The 15,750-nt window shown below is 40.2% G+C and overlaps 1 protein-coding gene and 1 non-coding gene across 2 annotated transcripts; both read right to left on the bottom strand.

Moving 5' to 3' along the window:
• Positions 1-5,275: 5,275 nt before the first annotated feature.
• LOC102036442 (protein FAM122A-like) lies at positions 5,276-15,744 on the bottom strand. The gene is given in 10 exon segments (XM_014309836.2): positions 5,276-7,836; positions 8,851-8,947; positions 11,192-11,245; positions 11,739-11,838; positions 13,115-13,216; positions 13,443-13,497; positions 13,578-13,621; positions 13,999-14,055; positions 15,333-15,411; positions 15,717-15,744. Coding segments are annotated over 9 exon segments (678 nt in total). The 5' UTR covers positions 15,351-15,411; positions 15,717-15,744; the 3' UTR covers positions 5,276-7,685.
• Positions 7,907-8,050, bottom strand: LOC115948641. Its single transcript, XR_004082440.1, has one exon. It is a non-coding gene; the product is annotated as a small nucleolar RNA U109 (small nucleolar RNA).
• Positions 15,745-15,750: the final 6 nt, after the last annotated feature.

Below are 15,750 nucleotides of genomic sequence, written 5' to 3'. Positions count from 1 at the left end.
ATCCCCACAAACCCCCCCAGCCGCTCCAAAGCTCCCAGCCCGCTCAGGGATGCGCTGTTTGCTCGCTCCGAGTCCTTCATGCTCCATGTTCTGTGCTGCTGGTGTACAGCAAGGCTGAAAAGTTCTGCTACTTCCCCAAAATGCCCCCAGAGAGGCGCAGGCTGCAGGATGTGCCGGGGCAGGATGCTGCCTGCATGCAGCTGTGCCATCGCCTTTCTCCCTCAGTGTGAGCCTTCTGCTGGCTGCAAGGACAGCCCCAACCCTGCAGGAAAAGCAGGGCACGCTCCACACCGAGCGTGTGCCCCAGCCTCTGCCAGCCCCGGCCATCCCGCGGGGTGACACTGCTGCCCTGCTCCGTCGCGGGGCTTTATTGTGGGGTCCCAGCTGTGGGTGTCCCTGGGTCTGCATTGAAGGCACTTGAGATGGTGCTTCATGTTTGGGGTCAGGTGTTTATTATTTCTTATCAGTAAAACAGTCTCACTACTGTGAGTTTGGCACCTTTTCATCAGAAGGCACAAAATGGCCAACAATCTCTTGTTACAAGGTGTTTTAAGACTAAACTATCCAATTAAGAACTGACACCTGGGTTATTCTCCCTTTTAACCCAATAACTGATCCCAAAGAGCTGCAATGTGGACTTTTCTGCCCAATTACAAAATGCCACCCAAACCCAAGAAGAAGGAAGAAGCAGCATGAAGAAGGAACCCAGGATGACGCCCTGTGCCCTCCATCTTCCTTCCATCCACAACACGCTAAAAATCCCAAACCCTAAATTTCTCACCAAGTGATACACCTACACTGCTCTCTAGAATCTATTTCACACTTTTGTGGATTCCAGTTTATCTTGAAGTCTGGGAAACTTTCTCCATGAATGGGGGTCAAAGTCAGTGCTTCCCTGGGGGTCAGGGCACCCCAGAGCAGACAGAGGAATATTCTCAGTGCCCTGGGTTTGCACACTTTATCTACAGTCCCTTGTCCCACCAGCTCCCTCCTGCTCTGCCACAGTGCCCAGAGCTTCTGGAGCACCTCTGTCCCACTCCTGCTCCCTTAATTCCCCTCTCATTCCCCCAGGAAGGGCTTTACCCCCATGCAGGACACCTCTGACAAACTGACAATCCCATGTGCTCACTTTCCAGCTGAAGGCACAAACCTGAGCTTCCAGCCTTGCTTTGATTGCCCAAAAAACACAACCACAGCCTTTAAGGGTGATGCAAACTCCATGTGAAGGGGCTGGGAGGGAAGCTGTGCAATCCTACAGAAATTCAGCTGGCCCTCCATATCCCTCCTTGTTGCCCATCCAGCTCACTCTACCCGTGCTTCTTTCTGTGTTTTAACACAGGAGGGGGAAAAAAAGAGGAAAAAGAAGTGACCAGAAGCAAGAAGAGTCCTCAAAGGCAAATGTTTTCTATTACAGCACCAGCTCTTTCAGGGCCTTTGATGTTGCTTCTCCCACACAGAGCTGTTTCTCTCACAGTCTGTTCTTGCACATGAACAAGATGTTACACGTACTCTACACAGCACATCCTCAGCTCTTATTCAAAGCATATTTGTCCCAACTCACTGTACTTTGTAACATTTTTCAAACCAGAACTCATGCATCATAGGCACAGAGGCATTTTTATTCTAGTTCCCCCCTTTCGTATTTAATTTTCTTCCAAATTCTTGGAGGTTCTGGTCATAAATATGGAAGTGTTGACATTAACTGGGGTTGAGACAGAGCTGTTAAGTTCACAGCAGTAGATTAATTTTTCCAAAATTTTAGGGGCTTGTAGAGCTTTGTCAGAGGCTAGATCCAACATTTGTATTTAGATGCTGGATTACTTAACTTCCATTACATTCTTTATTTTACTTGGGCCCACAATTTTTAATACCACCTACTTCCTACCTGCCTATCACAAGCCCTGACTTTTGCATACTGAAAAAATTATTGAGCACACATTGCATTGATAAACGATTACAGTTCTCATGATAAATTTAAATTGCAAATTATTTGAGGGAAGGAAAATATTTTTTTTCTAGCACAATAGGGTTTTCATAATCTGTGTTATAAACTATCCAAACACAAGTAATAGCTGGGAGCTTCTGCCAATTACTCAACTTTGGTGGTAGTTCAAAAGTGGTGCCAGAATGCAGGAGGTTTCATTAGGTCATGGAGGGGTTAAGCTTCTCATCTTCTGAAAAAAAATCTCATGGCATTGTCTCCAAGATTCATTTAACTCATGTTATCAAATAGGACTTACTTCTGCACCTTGCAGAATCAAAATACAATGGAAAATTCTTCCAGAAAATATCACATTATCTGAAAAATAATCAAAAATACCAAATTCTGTTATACCCCAAGATAGGAGACAGGCAAGAGACCATCAGCAATTTTACCACAGCTATTCAGTAAGATAGGCAACCTATAGTAATTAAATCATAACTGTGTTTGTATAGAAGGTAATAAAATTTTACGGCCCTCAGAAATAAGCTAAGGAAGAACAAGAGTGTTTGAACTCTTGGACAGTGTAAGATGATGCTTTTTGGACAGACAGCCTGGTGTCACAAACTGTCCTGTTGAATCACAGGAATTACTGCAAACTTAGGCAGAGACTGAGAGAGACCGGGCCTGGTTGGTTAGAGATGAACAAAACCTGTGGTCTTTCAGTAATAAATTCCTACTTTACAGTAAGAAGATTTTGGAGGTTTTGGAAGCACATTGGGTTTTGTTGCTGCTGCTAAAAATATGCTCAGAAGACTATTGCCTGTGTTTAGAAAAGGACCCTGGTATCAAACCAGCCAAATTGGTTCACTAAAAATAGGCATTTCTTTGTTCTGTGTTTTCAGGTCTCATTTCTTTTAAACCCCCACAATCTTTTGGATCCTCCAAGCTAACATGCATTCTTTGTTAATAGCAAGATCCCACCTCCTCTCCATCTCCAAACTTCATCATGCAAGAACAACAAACCAAATTGCTCCAAGTTTAAAAGGAAAATGCTGGCCCTGGCATGATAATCAGAGGCAAGACTCAAACCAAAAGGCTTTAAGATCTAAGAGCAAGTAATAAAAAGCAGCTTGAATGCAAAAAGGGTTTGGATTGAAACAAGAGACTTCCGCCAAGTGCCCAGTCCACTCTGAAGGGATAAAGGATAGCCTGGAGGTGCAGGGACCCTTTGCAGTGGTTTCTGTGCCTTTGCATTGGTAGGAACAGGAGCCCTGTCCCTGCAGCAGGAAGCAAACCCCAGCTGTCACCCTTAAACAGCTCTGCAGCAAAATTACTCTCTCAGAAAACAGACTTGCCCTATAAAAGATCTACTCCTGATTTTAGCCTGATGACAAAGGTCCTTGTTGGGACCTTTTGGAATTAGATAACCAGCCCTTAAAGAAACCCAAACACCAAACCCCTGCCCTCCCCAAAACCAGCTGGAAGTGGGAGAATGCCACTCCAATTCTGATGGGCAAGCACAGCTCCCTCTTTTTGGAGTGGATTAAGGAAAACAGCCCTAGACTTGCCCACAAGGAGGCTTTTCCTCTAAGTCTGAACAGGGCAGACCCCCATGAAAAGTCTCAGTTATCTGAAAAATGCTTTTTTTTCCTTTGAAAATTAGCCGAGTAAGATTAACTCAAGGCTAAAACTCTTAATTTATCATTAGGGGAGCACGTCACTGCTTCCTTCCCACTGGATCTTCTGGTATCTCCAGTGACCCATCTTACACTGAATTTTCTAAGGATTACTTAACAAGCCTCAAGAGACAGTAAAATACTCAATGATAAGCAAAGATCCTTCCCATCTCCTATGGACAGCTGCCATTCATGTAATAGCCTTGGAATACAAGGGGCAGTTTGTATAGCTCCAAAAATATTCCTTGGCCTTTATTCCAACAAAAAGCAAATGCAACAGGCCTATGACTTCATTAAATTCTTGAACTCATGTTAATGCAAAGCTTTTTTATTATGAAGTTACCAGGAAAATTATATGCCAATGAAATTCCTTCCAGGAAAAACAAGTTCTCATCTTTGTTGTCACACAATCTATTAGCAGGGTCTACAGATAACAATGTGAATATTTGCAAAAAATCATTTCCCCGGGTCAGTCTATTGTGTTTGTGCACCAGAACCTCAGTTCCAAATCTGCCTGAGCCTGCTCAAGTTCCACCTCTGCAAACAGCCCCCAACACAGACCTGCCTGGAGAAATATGCCAAGATAAAGCCTTGCATTTAAAATGTTTTTAGCATTTTGAATTGTTAAAATAAGTTCTCTATTTTTATCATGACTCACTAAATAATTTTTTAAAAATCCCACTTTAGTGTTTTTATGCAGTATAGAGTTCCTTGAACCTTTCAAAAATGAGCTTTCCAATAAAGTCTGCAGGACTCAGATTTACATCCTCACCCACTGACAGTTTAATTACTTCCATTGTAGGAGAAAGTATTTAATCACATACAGTCAGAAAAACAGCCCCTTAAATACAGGCTTTTGGGCCCATGATCCCCCAATTTGAAATTCAATGAAGGAGAATGAAACATGCACACTGTGATCCATTTCCTGATGCAGAACACTTGATATTATCAAAACATACAGAGTTCCACAGCTGACACACACATTTTTCTAAACCATTGGTAAAATCCTTCCAGCATTTTAAGCCCATGAAATGAGGATTCAGTGTGCTCTGGATATGATCTCAAGGCAGTGCTGGTCAATGAGCTGTGCAAAGACCATTGCTGTAATGCTGTGCTAATTAACATATTAAAAATAATCCATCTAAAATGCTGCTTGAATTACACAGGTATTTTAACTTAGTTCTCAACTATTACAACATTAAAGGTAACTCATCACTGATTCTCAGCAAAAGATATGCACTAATGATCCCTTTTAAAAAGAAGGAAGTGGGGGAAAGACAGGAATTCTCAGACACTCATCATGGCAATTCAGCAGCAATAAGTCTGGTGAAGTCATAAAAAACAGTTGTTAAATGTCAATAATTATACATTAAAGCTGACTACCAGCACCAGCTGGCCTTCTTTCCCAACTGGTGCTTAATTCCCTGGGACAAGGCAGGTAACAAATCCAGAAATGCAACTTTTAGTCAGTTTTAGAGTATGCTGCAGTATCAGTGATCCCTCTAAGCAGTGGCAACTCAAAGGCATGTAGTGCAAGAATCAATAATCAGCATGTTAGAAAACTTTGTTTCAAAATTAACAAGTTGTGCTAGGAGTGTGAAAGAGAACCTGGGCCTACCCTGGGCCTGTTACCCAGTGACATCCATTCGTTCTGAAACAACAGACACAGCGAGAGTGGGCATTACAGATATATTTTATATTTTATAAAAGAGCAATGTCTTGTACAAGACCTTCCAAGAGTGGGGAATAGGCAGAACACTACAAAAAACTGCTGTAACAAGAGTGACTGTTTGTGCGCTCGCTTTATGCAGCTTACATTCGAATGTTTACAGAGGCCAGCACTCAGATAGGACTCTCCACTAACAAACAAATCTGGAATACATCAATTGTACAGGTAAATCAGCCAAAATGAAGCAATAGCTATGCTCTTCTCAGGTTTAAGAAAGCATGCAATAGGTTTCCCCCTCCTGGCACCCCTCAGATTTCCACATCACAGTACCAGTAAAAGCACGGTGGAATGGAAGTGGGGCACAGGTAACGGGTTGGATTTCATCACAGACTGTTTATCAATATTTTGCAAATGGAAAAGCAGCCTTCCTTAAGCACCAAGAAGGCAGAGAAGATACAGGCATGAATAAAAAAATAATTAAGCGACTTAAGACATCAAAAGTTCAAGAAATAGCACTGTGCATATACAAATAAAATTAACATTCAATACTGTAGAGCTCATTTAAAAATGGCACCAATGGACAATATTTTACAATATGCACATTTATTTGAAGTGGGGAACTAATGTTCCACAGGTGGAAATGATCATACAAATAACAGTGCCACTGTTGGCCCATTGTGGTACTTCTTACAATTTAATGGACACACTTTTAAAAATAATCTGGTATGTACATGTCTTCTGGATACCCAACGGCTTCTTCAGAACAGAAAAAACTACAGTTCTCCCCCTCCCTTTTAGCCAGACAGTATTGCCAGAGATTGTGCTCACATCTAAAGCACATAATCTTACTTTAAATTCAGTGCTATTTTCTTTCAGAAAGATCACAAGTTGTACTTTTTAGGTAACAAAAGCATTTATGTTACAAACATTCAAAAATGGAAGCTTATGATTCTGGCAGACAACGTTGCGTATTAAATACAAACCAGCCAGCAATTACTGAACATAAAAAACTTATTCAATCATAAAAAAATACTATAATTCATCACCACAGACTTTTTACAGAGTTATAAATAATAAATAGCATAACACAGTAGATTACAAACGGATTTATTTTGCCCCGTTATAGTCTTTAAAAAGTAAAATATCTGTTCCTACCTCAGACTGACCAAGGTACTGTATCAAGACTACTCATAGCTCAAAGGGAACTCCTTCACCAAGCAATTTGCAGAGCTTGTATCCAATCTAAAGCCTTTCCTTAGGGATCCAACGTTTGCTGAGCTGTTTGCTCTGCTCATGACCAAGAAAGGGACAAACTCTGCCCCGAGCAGCTGCAAAGGGTCTCACCTTGGCTGCCCCTCAGAGCTGGGGCTGCCCCAGCACCTCCACACCTCAAAAGGAACACAAAGGGAAGCAGCACCCCTGACAGGCTTGGGTAAGCACTCTATAAACAAGCTGTACACAAAGGACTTTCCCCACCCACCCCTCTGGTTTACATTCCATAATTTTGTAACAATGTCCCCTAAGGCACAAAAATACTTATGACCTCAATGCCACAGGAGACATCGATGGTGCCATACATGGTTCTCCTACACAGTAGTTTAATTAACTTAGTTATCTGCACTGTATGTCTTCAATCGAGGTGTGGATTAATTCTTCCTGGCCAAATCTTGCTGAATAATGACCTTATTTCATACAATCTGTAGGACAAATGTTCTGGGAAAAGAACTATGCAGCTAATTTAATTGTTTGCAGAGTATTATTATTTCTTCACTGATGGCAAAAGTGACAGTCATTAGTTATTTTGCTGTGGGGTTTTTAGTTTAATGTAATAGAGTGAGATTTCCACACTCAATGTGGTCTTCTGTAAATGAATTCATAAAAATAACTAGCAGCACTAAGGAAATCAAATATTTTTTTCTCCCTTCCACAAAGGAATTTGAGGCTAGTGACTGAAAAGAAAAAAAAAAAAAGCAAGAGTAATTTTACTCAATAGTAGAAGTGCCAGAGAATAAATTAGTATTTTCAAATCCTTCCAAACCAAGTTATTTCCCTAGACATAGCGATCATGATAATGATAGAAGTACATTCCTAAAAATTGCAACACTAATAGGTAGATACCTATTCCTGGAATCAAAAAGTGTATGCAAGTTCCTGAAAGCAAAAGTTAGTATAATATCAGCAGACATCTTGTTTAAAAAATAAATTCGCAAAACCAGACATTAATATGGTCTACAATGTCCATTAAATGGATAAATTAAAAAAAAAATCACTGGAAAGTAGCCAAGGATTACAGTAACAACAATTTTTCCTTTTAATAAACCTCATATGAATGGTTCAAGGATCAGAGTTCATTTCTCTGTACGAGCGTACAGGAAGGGGACAGCACAGCCAGACACTGACTCAGGACTTGGTAAAGTCACTTGGGTGAGAAGTCATCCATGAGAATGAACGAGGAGCAGGAGTTGGAGCACGTCACTGGAGACTCTGTGGTGATGCTGCCTTTAGTCAGGGAATCAGAGGAGGAGCCAACGCTGCTGCTGCTCCCGTCCAGAATATCCGAGGACAGGCTGGGGAAAGGGAAAAGGTCCTTTAGTGCAGGGCCACGAGGCTCTGAACAAAGCTTCCCCCTTGGACAGGACTTGTAGGAGACCTATACTACCACTCAGTCTTTCCTGCAAGACTGGCAGCCCTGAAAACTCCTTGTTTTCTCTAGCATGTTAGAGATATTCATGCTCCTCATGGGAACGAGGAACAGAATTATTGGGTTCTTTTAACATGCAGAATAAATCATGAAGCTGATTTTAATCATAGGAAGGAGGTGACAACAAGTAAATATAAAACCTTAAAATCTTATCGTAAAGGAAAAATAATAAATTAATCAGCAATGCAGCAAAGATGTCATTAATTAGCTGGTATGCTCTTTAACACGGCACTACTCAAGGCAAGATTGAGACCTATTTTTCTCACAGAATTCCTGTGTTTGGATTTTGAAGTCTAGATACAAGATCCCAGAGGGCACATAAATTGATGCTTTCCAATTTAGGGGAAACAACATGGAAAAAACCATCTAGGCAGTTTCAAGTCTGTAGCGATTACAGTAATAACAGCTGATATTTTTGAATACTTAATCTCTGACTCAACACAAAAAAACCCTTTGTATTTTATGATTGTAATAAAGAAAGATAACTCTAAAAATCATGAACTTAAGGACAAGAACAATTAAGTACTCACACACATCTTTAAGTATTCAGTGAAGCGCCACAGACACTGTATGACCACTGCTTACAACATATTGTAACAATGAACTGAAATAACTTTGCTTACGAATCAACAGGGATTTGTGACAATTATATTCAGTGTAAAAGGTTTGATACCCAAAATCTAGGCTAGAGTCTGTTCAGGAAGAATTGATCAAAGGAGAAGGACCATTGTCACAGGACACTACCACAGGACAGCTTCCATTAATACACATCCACAAGATACACACAAAGTATTTTTTTCCTGGGAAAAAAACAACTAGAAAGCTTGTGATAAATGCACATTCCTTGTCTTGGCATTTCAGGGCATGTGAAATATTTTACCATGAACTGAGATCTGTCAGATGTGTAACATCTGGAGAAAGCATGTTGGTTGTTCCTTGGAAAAGTCTCTTTGGCTGACTTTCAGTTTCCATTTCACCTAAGGAAAACAGTGTAAATAATCAAACTCACTTGAGTCTGCAATATACATTTAATATTTGTCTGCTGTAAAAGACAGGTTTGACCTACAACACTCCAAGGTTGCATTTGTAACACCAGTTCTCCAATTCAGCCAACCAAGACTAAGACATCAATTTGAGGATAGCTTTTGTTAGACCATCCAGTCCATCCTTAGCTAAAGTTTCAGCATTATCTGAGGGGCACAATGATCTCAAAGACATAAAAGTTGCTACTTGTACTGCAATCAGACGAAATAATCTAAAGCACACTAATTACCATAACATATTTTAAGTAAACAGCTGAGATGAGGTAACTGATATAAGTCAAAATATGAAGCTTAAAATTGTTAGTGATGATGAAAATAAGAATGACAGCTGGGTTCAGTTTCACCCTCCCCTGTACAATGAATTCTGATGCATGGGTACACTTTTACAGGGAAGCTGAATGGAATAAATCTGTGATGTGGAAGCATTTCCACTTACTCATCATGGATCAGACTATCTTTGTACCTGTAATCATCTACAGACATTAAGAGATTAAATATGATGGAGAGAATTCATGTAATCTGTTTAGTATAATCTGCAGTGAGAATGAGCTGGCTCACTAATAGCTGCTCTACAACACACATTTGAAAATATCATGAACTTGAAAATAAATTTAAAAAACCCAAACCCTCTGACCTACAGTATATTTCATTCTAACTTCGGGGGAAAAAAAGCATGAAATGCAATTTTTCTGGCTTTTATCTACACTTGGCAGTATTTGCAGAGTCAGTTCAAAAACCTGACAGAAGCTGAACATTATACCAAACCAGTCTATACATCCTGCAACAGAATCACACTGCTACATTTTATAGAAGACTGGTAACTTCCAAAAGTCTCATTTCCTTCAGCCCACAGGGATACATTCCTATCTCAAAGCAAGGAATAATTGGTTCTAGCAAGCAGAATGGGCAAAAAACACTTATAAAATATTTGGTCTTGCAGAAAAATGAACAAAACACCAACTTAGGTAACAATTTTTCCCCTTAAATTTCATAGAGACAGATCTGCACTGCTACAATACATTAAAGAGTCCACCAGTACAAATCCCCTATGGAAGTGAGAAGTTCTTCAGTTCATGGCTTTCCTTCTCCTACTGTAAATTCAGAAAAAAAATAGGACCATGTATTTAGGAAAAGAAAGTAAGTTTATTTACAAGGATTAGTTGTTTCAAAATTAGGCAGCATGTTGAAAATTCTTATATATTTCAAGAAAGAAAAGGAAAACTCATACCTCCACTTTGTAAAAGATGTTCCATGGGAGCCCATGGATTTGGTGAGGAAAGGCCAGTCTGTCTACCTGCACTGCTTTTACAATTTGTGTGAAGTGTAAGTGTGGATATTTATTCCTAATTGATCATTTAGTTTAATAAACTTTTGATCAATTTTAGTGCCTCTAAAATACACAGGAAATAAAAGCCAAGATAGAACTGACATCTTTGAGAAAACTTGTCTCTCTCCTCTGTCAAATCAGTATCAGTTAGATAATGTTCTTTATCTGACAGGACAAGCAGTACTAAAAAAAAAAGCCAAACAAAACCAGTAACTTTTCTCAAAGCCTAAATGTAAGTCTTGTACAAGAAAAGGATGTTTTTGGTGCAGTTAAGAATGCCTAAATCAAAAAAGAAAGCAGAAACGATAAGCACAGCTAAAGGCACACTTTAGGAACATCTCATTTTTACAGTTCCACTGTGGAGATTTGTTTGAGGATGTTACTTGTAAATATCTAACAAAGAACAGTTCCAGGAAAGCATGCATTTTCCCCCTTCAGGAGAAGAGGGCACTGATCTATTCCATTTCTCTAAACACTCACCTTCTGAACTTTCAGAGTGAAAACAAACATTCAGTACTAAGTTTAGAAGATACTGCATGATAAGCAACATTCCTAAGATGATCTGAAGGGTGTGCACTGTTCAGTGGTACTTGGAGGAATGTTTTGAACATTTGCAAGCTCTGACATTTAATTTGTTGTATAACAAAGTTTGCCTCTGTCAAGCAGTAGCTGTTTTTTAAGTTTTTCACTCCTGTGGTTTAGATTAGCTACTTTACATTGTATTTTTGAGTTATGCCTGGCAAATTCCAGTTCACTGTGGATACAAGTGCATTATATTTACAGAATAACAAAAAAAAAATGTATCCTGCTATAAAACTACATCCATGTTAAGGTAAGGTAAATACACATACCTTTTCTTTTAATGGGGCCAAGAACACTGGGCCTGATACAGTTGAGAGTCAGGCCTGTAAAGGTTCCAGTTTGCATCAAATCAACACAACCACAGCATATGAAGCATTCTTCAAAGTTATTCCTGCACAACTGGGATTCTTGTGGAATCTACATACATAGATAACAAATGAGGGCTGCCTATTAGAGCAGATTATCTGCCACACAAACTTGTAGAAGATTTTCTAAGGTTTTCTCCTTCCCTTAGTGAATCACATCCTCATTTCAATCCTTTTCCAAATTTTGCAGTGTATTTAAATAAAACTAATCTGCTGACAAAGTTAATTTGAAATACCTGAGGACTTCTCCTCAAGTTACCAAGTCCAGTTTAAAATTGACACATGCTCTAGAAGAGCACACACACAAAGCTGCCATGGGTAAAGGCTGAACTGTCAGAGCATTTTTATGCGGCAATGCTTTGGCAGTTGTAAAATTGAAGTCTCTTTTAATGCCTTAACATCAACTTGAATTCATCTTTGGCTTAAATTCCAATGTTAGCACAACGGACACTCATTTCTTACTTGCAGAATCGCCTTGTTGGACTGGGAATAGGGCTTGGAGGTAATCCATTACTGCTCACAAACATTTGCAATGATGGTGAAAAACATTGCTGCAGGAAGAAAGTTTAAATAAAGACAGTCTAGAATTTCCTTTAAAATACTCAGATGTTACACTCCACCCTCCAAAACAAACATCCCCTCTTCTATTCCCTTTTTATTCTTAAAGAAAAGCTAGCAACAGATTATAAAGATTATCAAATATAATCTTACAAGTATTGGAATTTAACTTAAAAAACATACTGGCCCATGCAATTCTGCTCAGATTAAGCTAAAATTGAAACCCACAAGAGAAGTAAAATTGAAATAGACACTGTTCTCTAAATAAGAGAATTGTTTCTGTTCTTTGTTACATTTAGAAACAGCAGTACTGTACTCAGGACTTACTTCTTTCAAGGGGCTTTTTAAACAAACGAGTTTACTCAAAATACATCTGACCTGAAAACTGACAATATTCCAGAGTAAAACAGGATATTTAGCTTTGTGATTCTGCAGTTAATTTGAGTTTAGCCCATGAATGCTTCTAGCTAAACACAAAAATCTTTCTGTCAAGTTATCTGCTAGTGCTTTACAGTCAGAATTCCAAAGGTGCAGAACCAGCTGGCAGCATCAGTGTTTTCCCAGGAACACATTTACCCAGCACTCATGTGTGGCTGTTACATGCACCAATCTGGTTGGAGCACACAGATTGCTCCTTTTTTGTACAAAAGCAGAATCACACAAGAGGCTGCCAACAAGGTCAAGCAGCTCATCTTTAAACCCAGCGCCAGCTTCTCTGTGCTACATTTCAGTCTTCCAATCCTCACTGGAAAAGTAGTTTATCTAACATCCAGATCTTTCTCTGGCATCTGCCACCAGTTTTCAGTATGAGTTCAACACACCCAAGTCCTCCTTCAGAGAGCGTTTGTGCCTTCCTTTCCATAACTGATGGACACATTTTCATCTCTCACCACAATTTTGCAGTCCAATTTTGGTGCTTCTTCCCCAAAATCCCCCCACTTCTTCACCTGGAGATGCTGTCCATGACTATTTCATGACCTCTTCCAGATTCCCTAGAACCAGAACCCCAACCCACCCAACACTGCACAAACAGCACTAACTGAAAACATCCCGTGTTTCACTGCTTAAACTCTGCAGGCTCCCAGATGGCAACCGTTTGATTCTAAGAAACCAACAAAATACGGATTTGGCTTTTGTGGTGCTTGTTTGCTTGTGTTGTTCAGGGGTTTTTTAAACTATGGAACAATTTGTGAAGTTACAGATCTTGACAGTTTAGCTTGGTCCAGAATTCTGAAATATTGTCTCAGCCTGGTATTTCACTTATCCTACCTTTCCTATTCCTCTTGTAGGTGAAGGTGCAGGTGAAACTGGAACGAAGTCTATTCTCTTTGGGGAAAAAGATTTCTCAGACTTGTCCAAGTCATTGTCGCTCTGTGAATACAAAGTTTCAGAGTTAACACTGGCACAGGACACTACCTTGAAATCCAAGGCACAACCTTCTAATGGAAAGTCATTGGGTCAAATGCACAAAGTAGCTAAAGCAGATGGGCTTAAATTCTTCTTAAATTATTTTCACAGTTAATTCCTCTCTTTCCCTTAAATTCATCATTTGAGTGTAAAAGCAGAATTAAATAGGAAACATCTATAAAAAGATTACCAGGCTCAAGCTTTCCTCCCATGACTGGCTTATCTGCATTGCTGTCTGCACTTCCCTAGAATACAAAAAACCCCATCAGTAGCTACAAAGAGGATAACTCTGGCTATTTTATCACCTTCTTTCAGTAACACTCACCTTTCATGTGCTGCTTCTCTGTTCATTAAATCCACTCCTTCCTCCTGCAAGAGATAAATGTCATAAGTTTTCCCATAACATTTGATTCATCACAGGTACTTGAAATAACACTCATGATTCCATTATTTGCCATCAGGACTGAAAAATGAACAGCAGAACCACTACACAGAGAGACAGGACAGCCACCAGTCCAGCTCACTGCTTCTCTTAAATGAAATACTTCTAAAATGCAAGGTAGCTTAAACACAACAATAAGCCTTGCAAGGCCATTTCCATGTTGAAATTAAGTCTTAAGAAATAATCAGTTTTCTTTAGTACTTGAAATACTCAATAGGAAAGAAACCCCCACTGTGCAAGTACTCCAGTATCATACAGTACTCTTCACTCTGTTACTGAATACACAGATAAAAACTCCACTTACCCTCCTGATTTGATGAAGTCGGCTGCTAGGAATACGAATAGGAGATGATGACAAAAACTGGGAAAAAAAGTGACAGCCACAATGATTAAATCACACACAACTGCTTGTGTGCACACTATTTACCATCAACCTCATTCTTAGGGAGTTCAAAATGAGCTGCACAACTACATGTGGCTGACTCAAACAATGTTGCAAAAAAGTAAACACTGACCTTCAAGAGAAAAGACTTGTTTTACCACTCACAAATTCCTTCTATCACTCAGCAAGTGGCATGGATTTAACTTGCAGAGCTGCTCAGCATCTCCAGTGCACAAATAGCTACAGATGCCATTTAGACAAGGGAGATGTTACAAATGAAACTGTGATTGTTACACAATTCCCCACTGCCCAGGATATGACAAACTGCTGTAGGACACCCAACTCAACCTGCTGGCTATCGGAAAGGAGAAATCTCAGTGCTTCAACCCAGTCTTGAACAACACTGCCTAAAGCTTAACTTCTGCAAGTTTTCAATTTTGTGCAATTTTATGCATTTAATTTCTCTGGAACTTTAACACCACATATAAATGGGCCAACAGTTCCCACTCAGGATGGCCATGTGTCCAGTGTCACACCTATTGACATGCTCCAAAATTCTGGATTCTTAAGAAGTCTCACAACGGAAGACTTTGAATTAAAAAACTCTGTCACCTTTCCTGAACAGAAGACACATAGGAAACTTATGTCAGGACTTTAAGGCTTTGAGAAAAGTAATATTCAATCTTCACTATCCTCAGACAAGACAGAAAAATTTCAGTGGAAGGAGCACATAAATCCGTCACCTGACGAGGAGAGGGTACAAAAAAAGAAATGGAACATTTCTGAAAAGTTAAACAACTGCAGTAGTGTACACTACCAGAGAGCAACAAATAAATTTGTCTTCTTTCAGTGATTTTCTGAGGTCTAGTGTTCTGCCTTTGCAAAAAAAGAGCACTACGTCAAACAAGTCAACAAAGAACTGTGACACTGTCCATTTTCAGAACACAGTAAAACACCCTTTCGAGACTTTTAATTCTGACAGCATTTTACTCTTCTAACACAGGCTTAAATTAACATTAAAACTGGACTTAATATGGGGAGTCACATAAAATGTCAGCTACTCTTGTCTTCTTGGGGACAGTCAACACACCAGTTTTATTTCACTATACATTGCAGTTAGAGATGCAAAAATGCTTATGCTGCAGCTTGGAAACTTGCTAGGATACTTAGTGCAAATACAAATCAAGTTTAACTTCATTTCTCTACTCCAATTATTCCCTGTTGTGTGTACACATGACATGCTTAAGATTCCTCACCATTCCATGGCGGCTCATAACTGTTGTGCTGTTCCTGCGAGTCCGCAACACGTAAGGCTGAAACACCTGGGAGTTGTCACTGCAGGGGGAGAAAACAAAAGTTTTTTGAACAGCTTTTATGGGTGCGCTCTACTCAAAGCTCCACAGTGCTGTGACACGCGCTGCAGCCTCCAGAGCGCTGCAAACACCATTTTATTTGAACGGGAGCGCTGCTGTCGCCGGGAGCGCGGCGAGCAGTGCAAGGGGACAAGGGGACACCGGCGGCCCAGGGCCCGCGGGACAAGGGACACGGTCCACAGGCCGCTGAGGGAGCGCCGGGCCTGCCCCAGGCCCCCGGCGGGAAGCGGCGACCCCGGGGCTGGATGAGCCCCCCGGGCCCCTCACCTGAGCCCGTGGATGAGCGGGGCGCTGTTCGACC

The sequence above is a fragment of the Geospiza fortis genome, unplaced genomic scaffold (assembly GCF_000277835.1).
Source record: "Geospiza fortis unplaced genomic scaffold, GeoFor_1.0 scaffold874, whole genome shotgun sequence".
NCBI classification, from domain to species: Eukaryota; Metazoa; Chordata; class Aves; order Passeriformes; family Thraupidae; genus Geospiza; species Geospiza fortis.
This window is presented reverse-complemented; position numbering and strand designations above follow the sequence as displayed.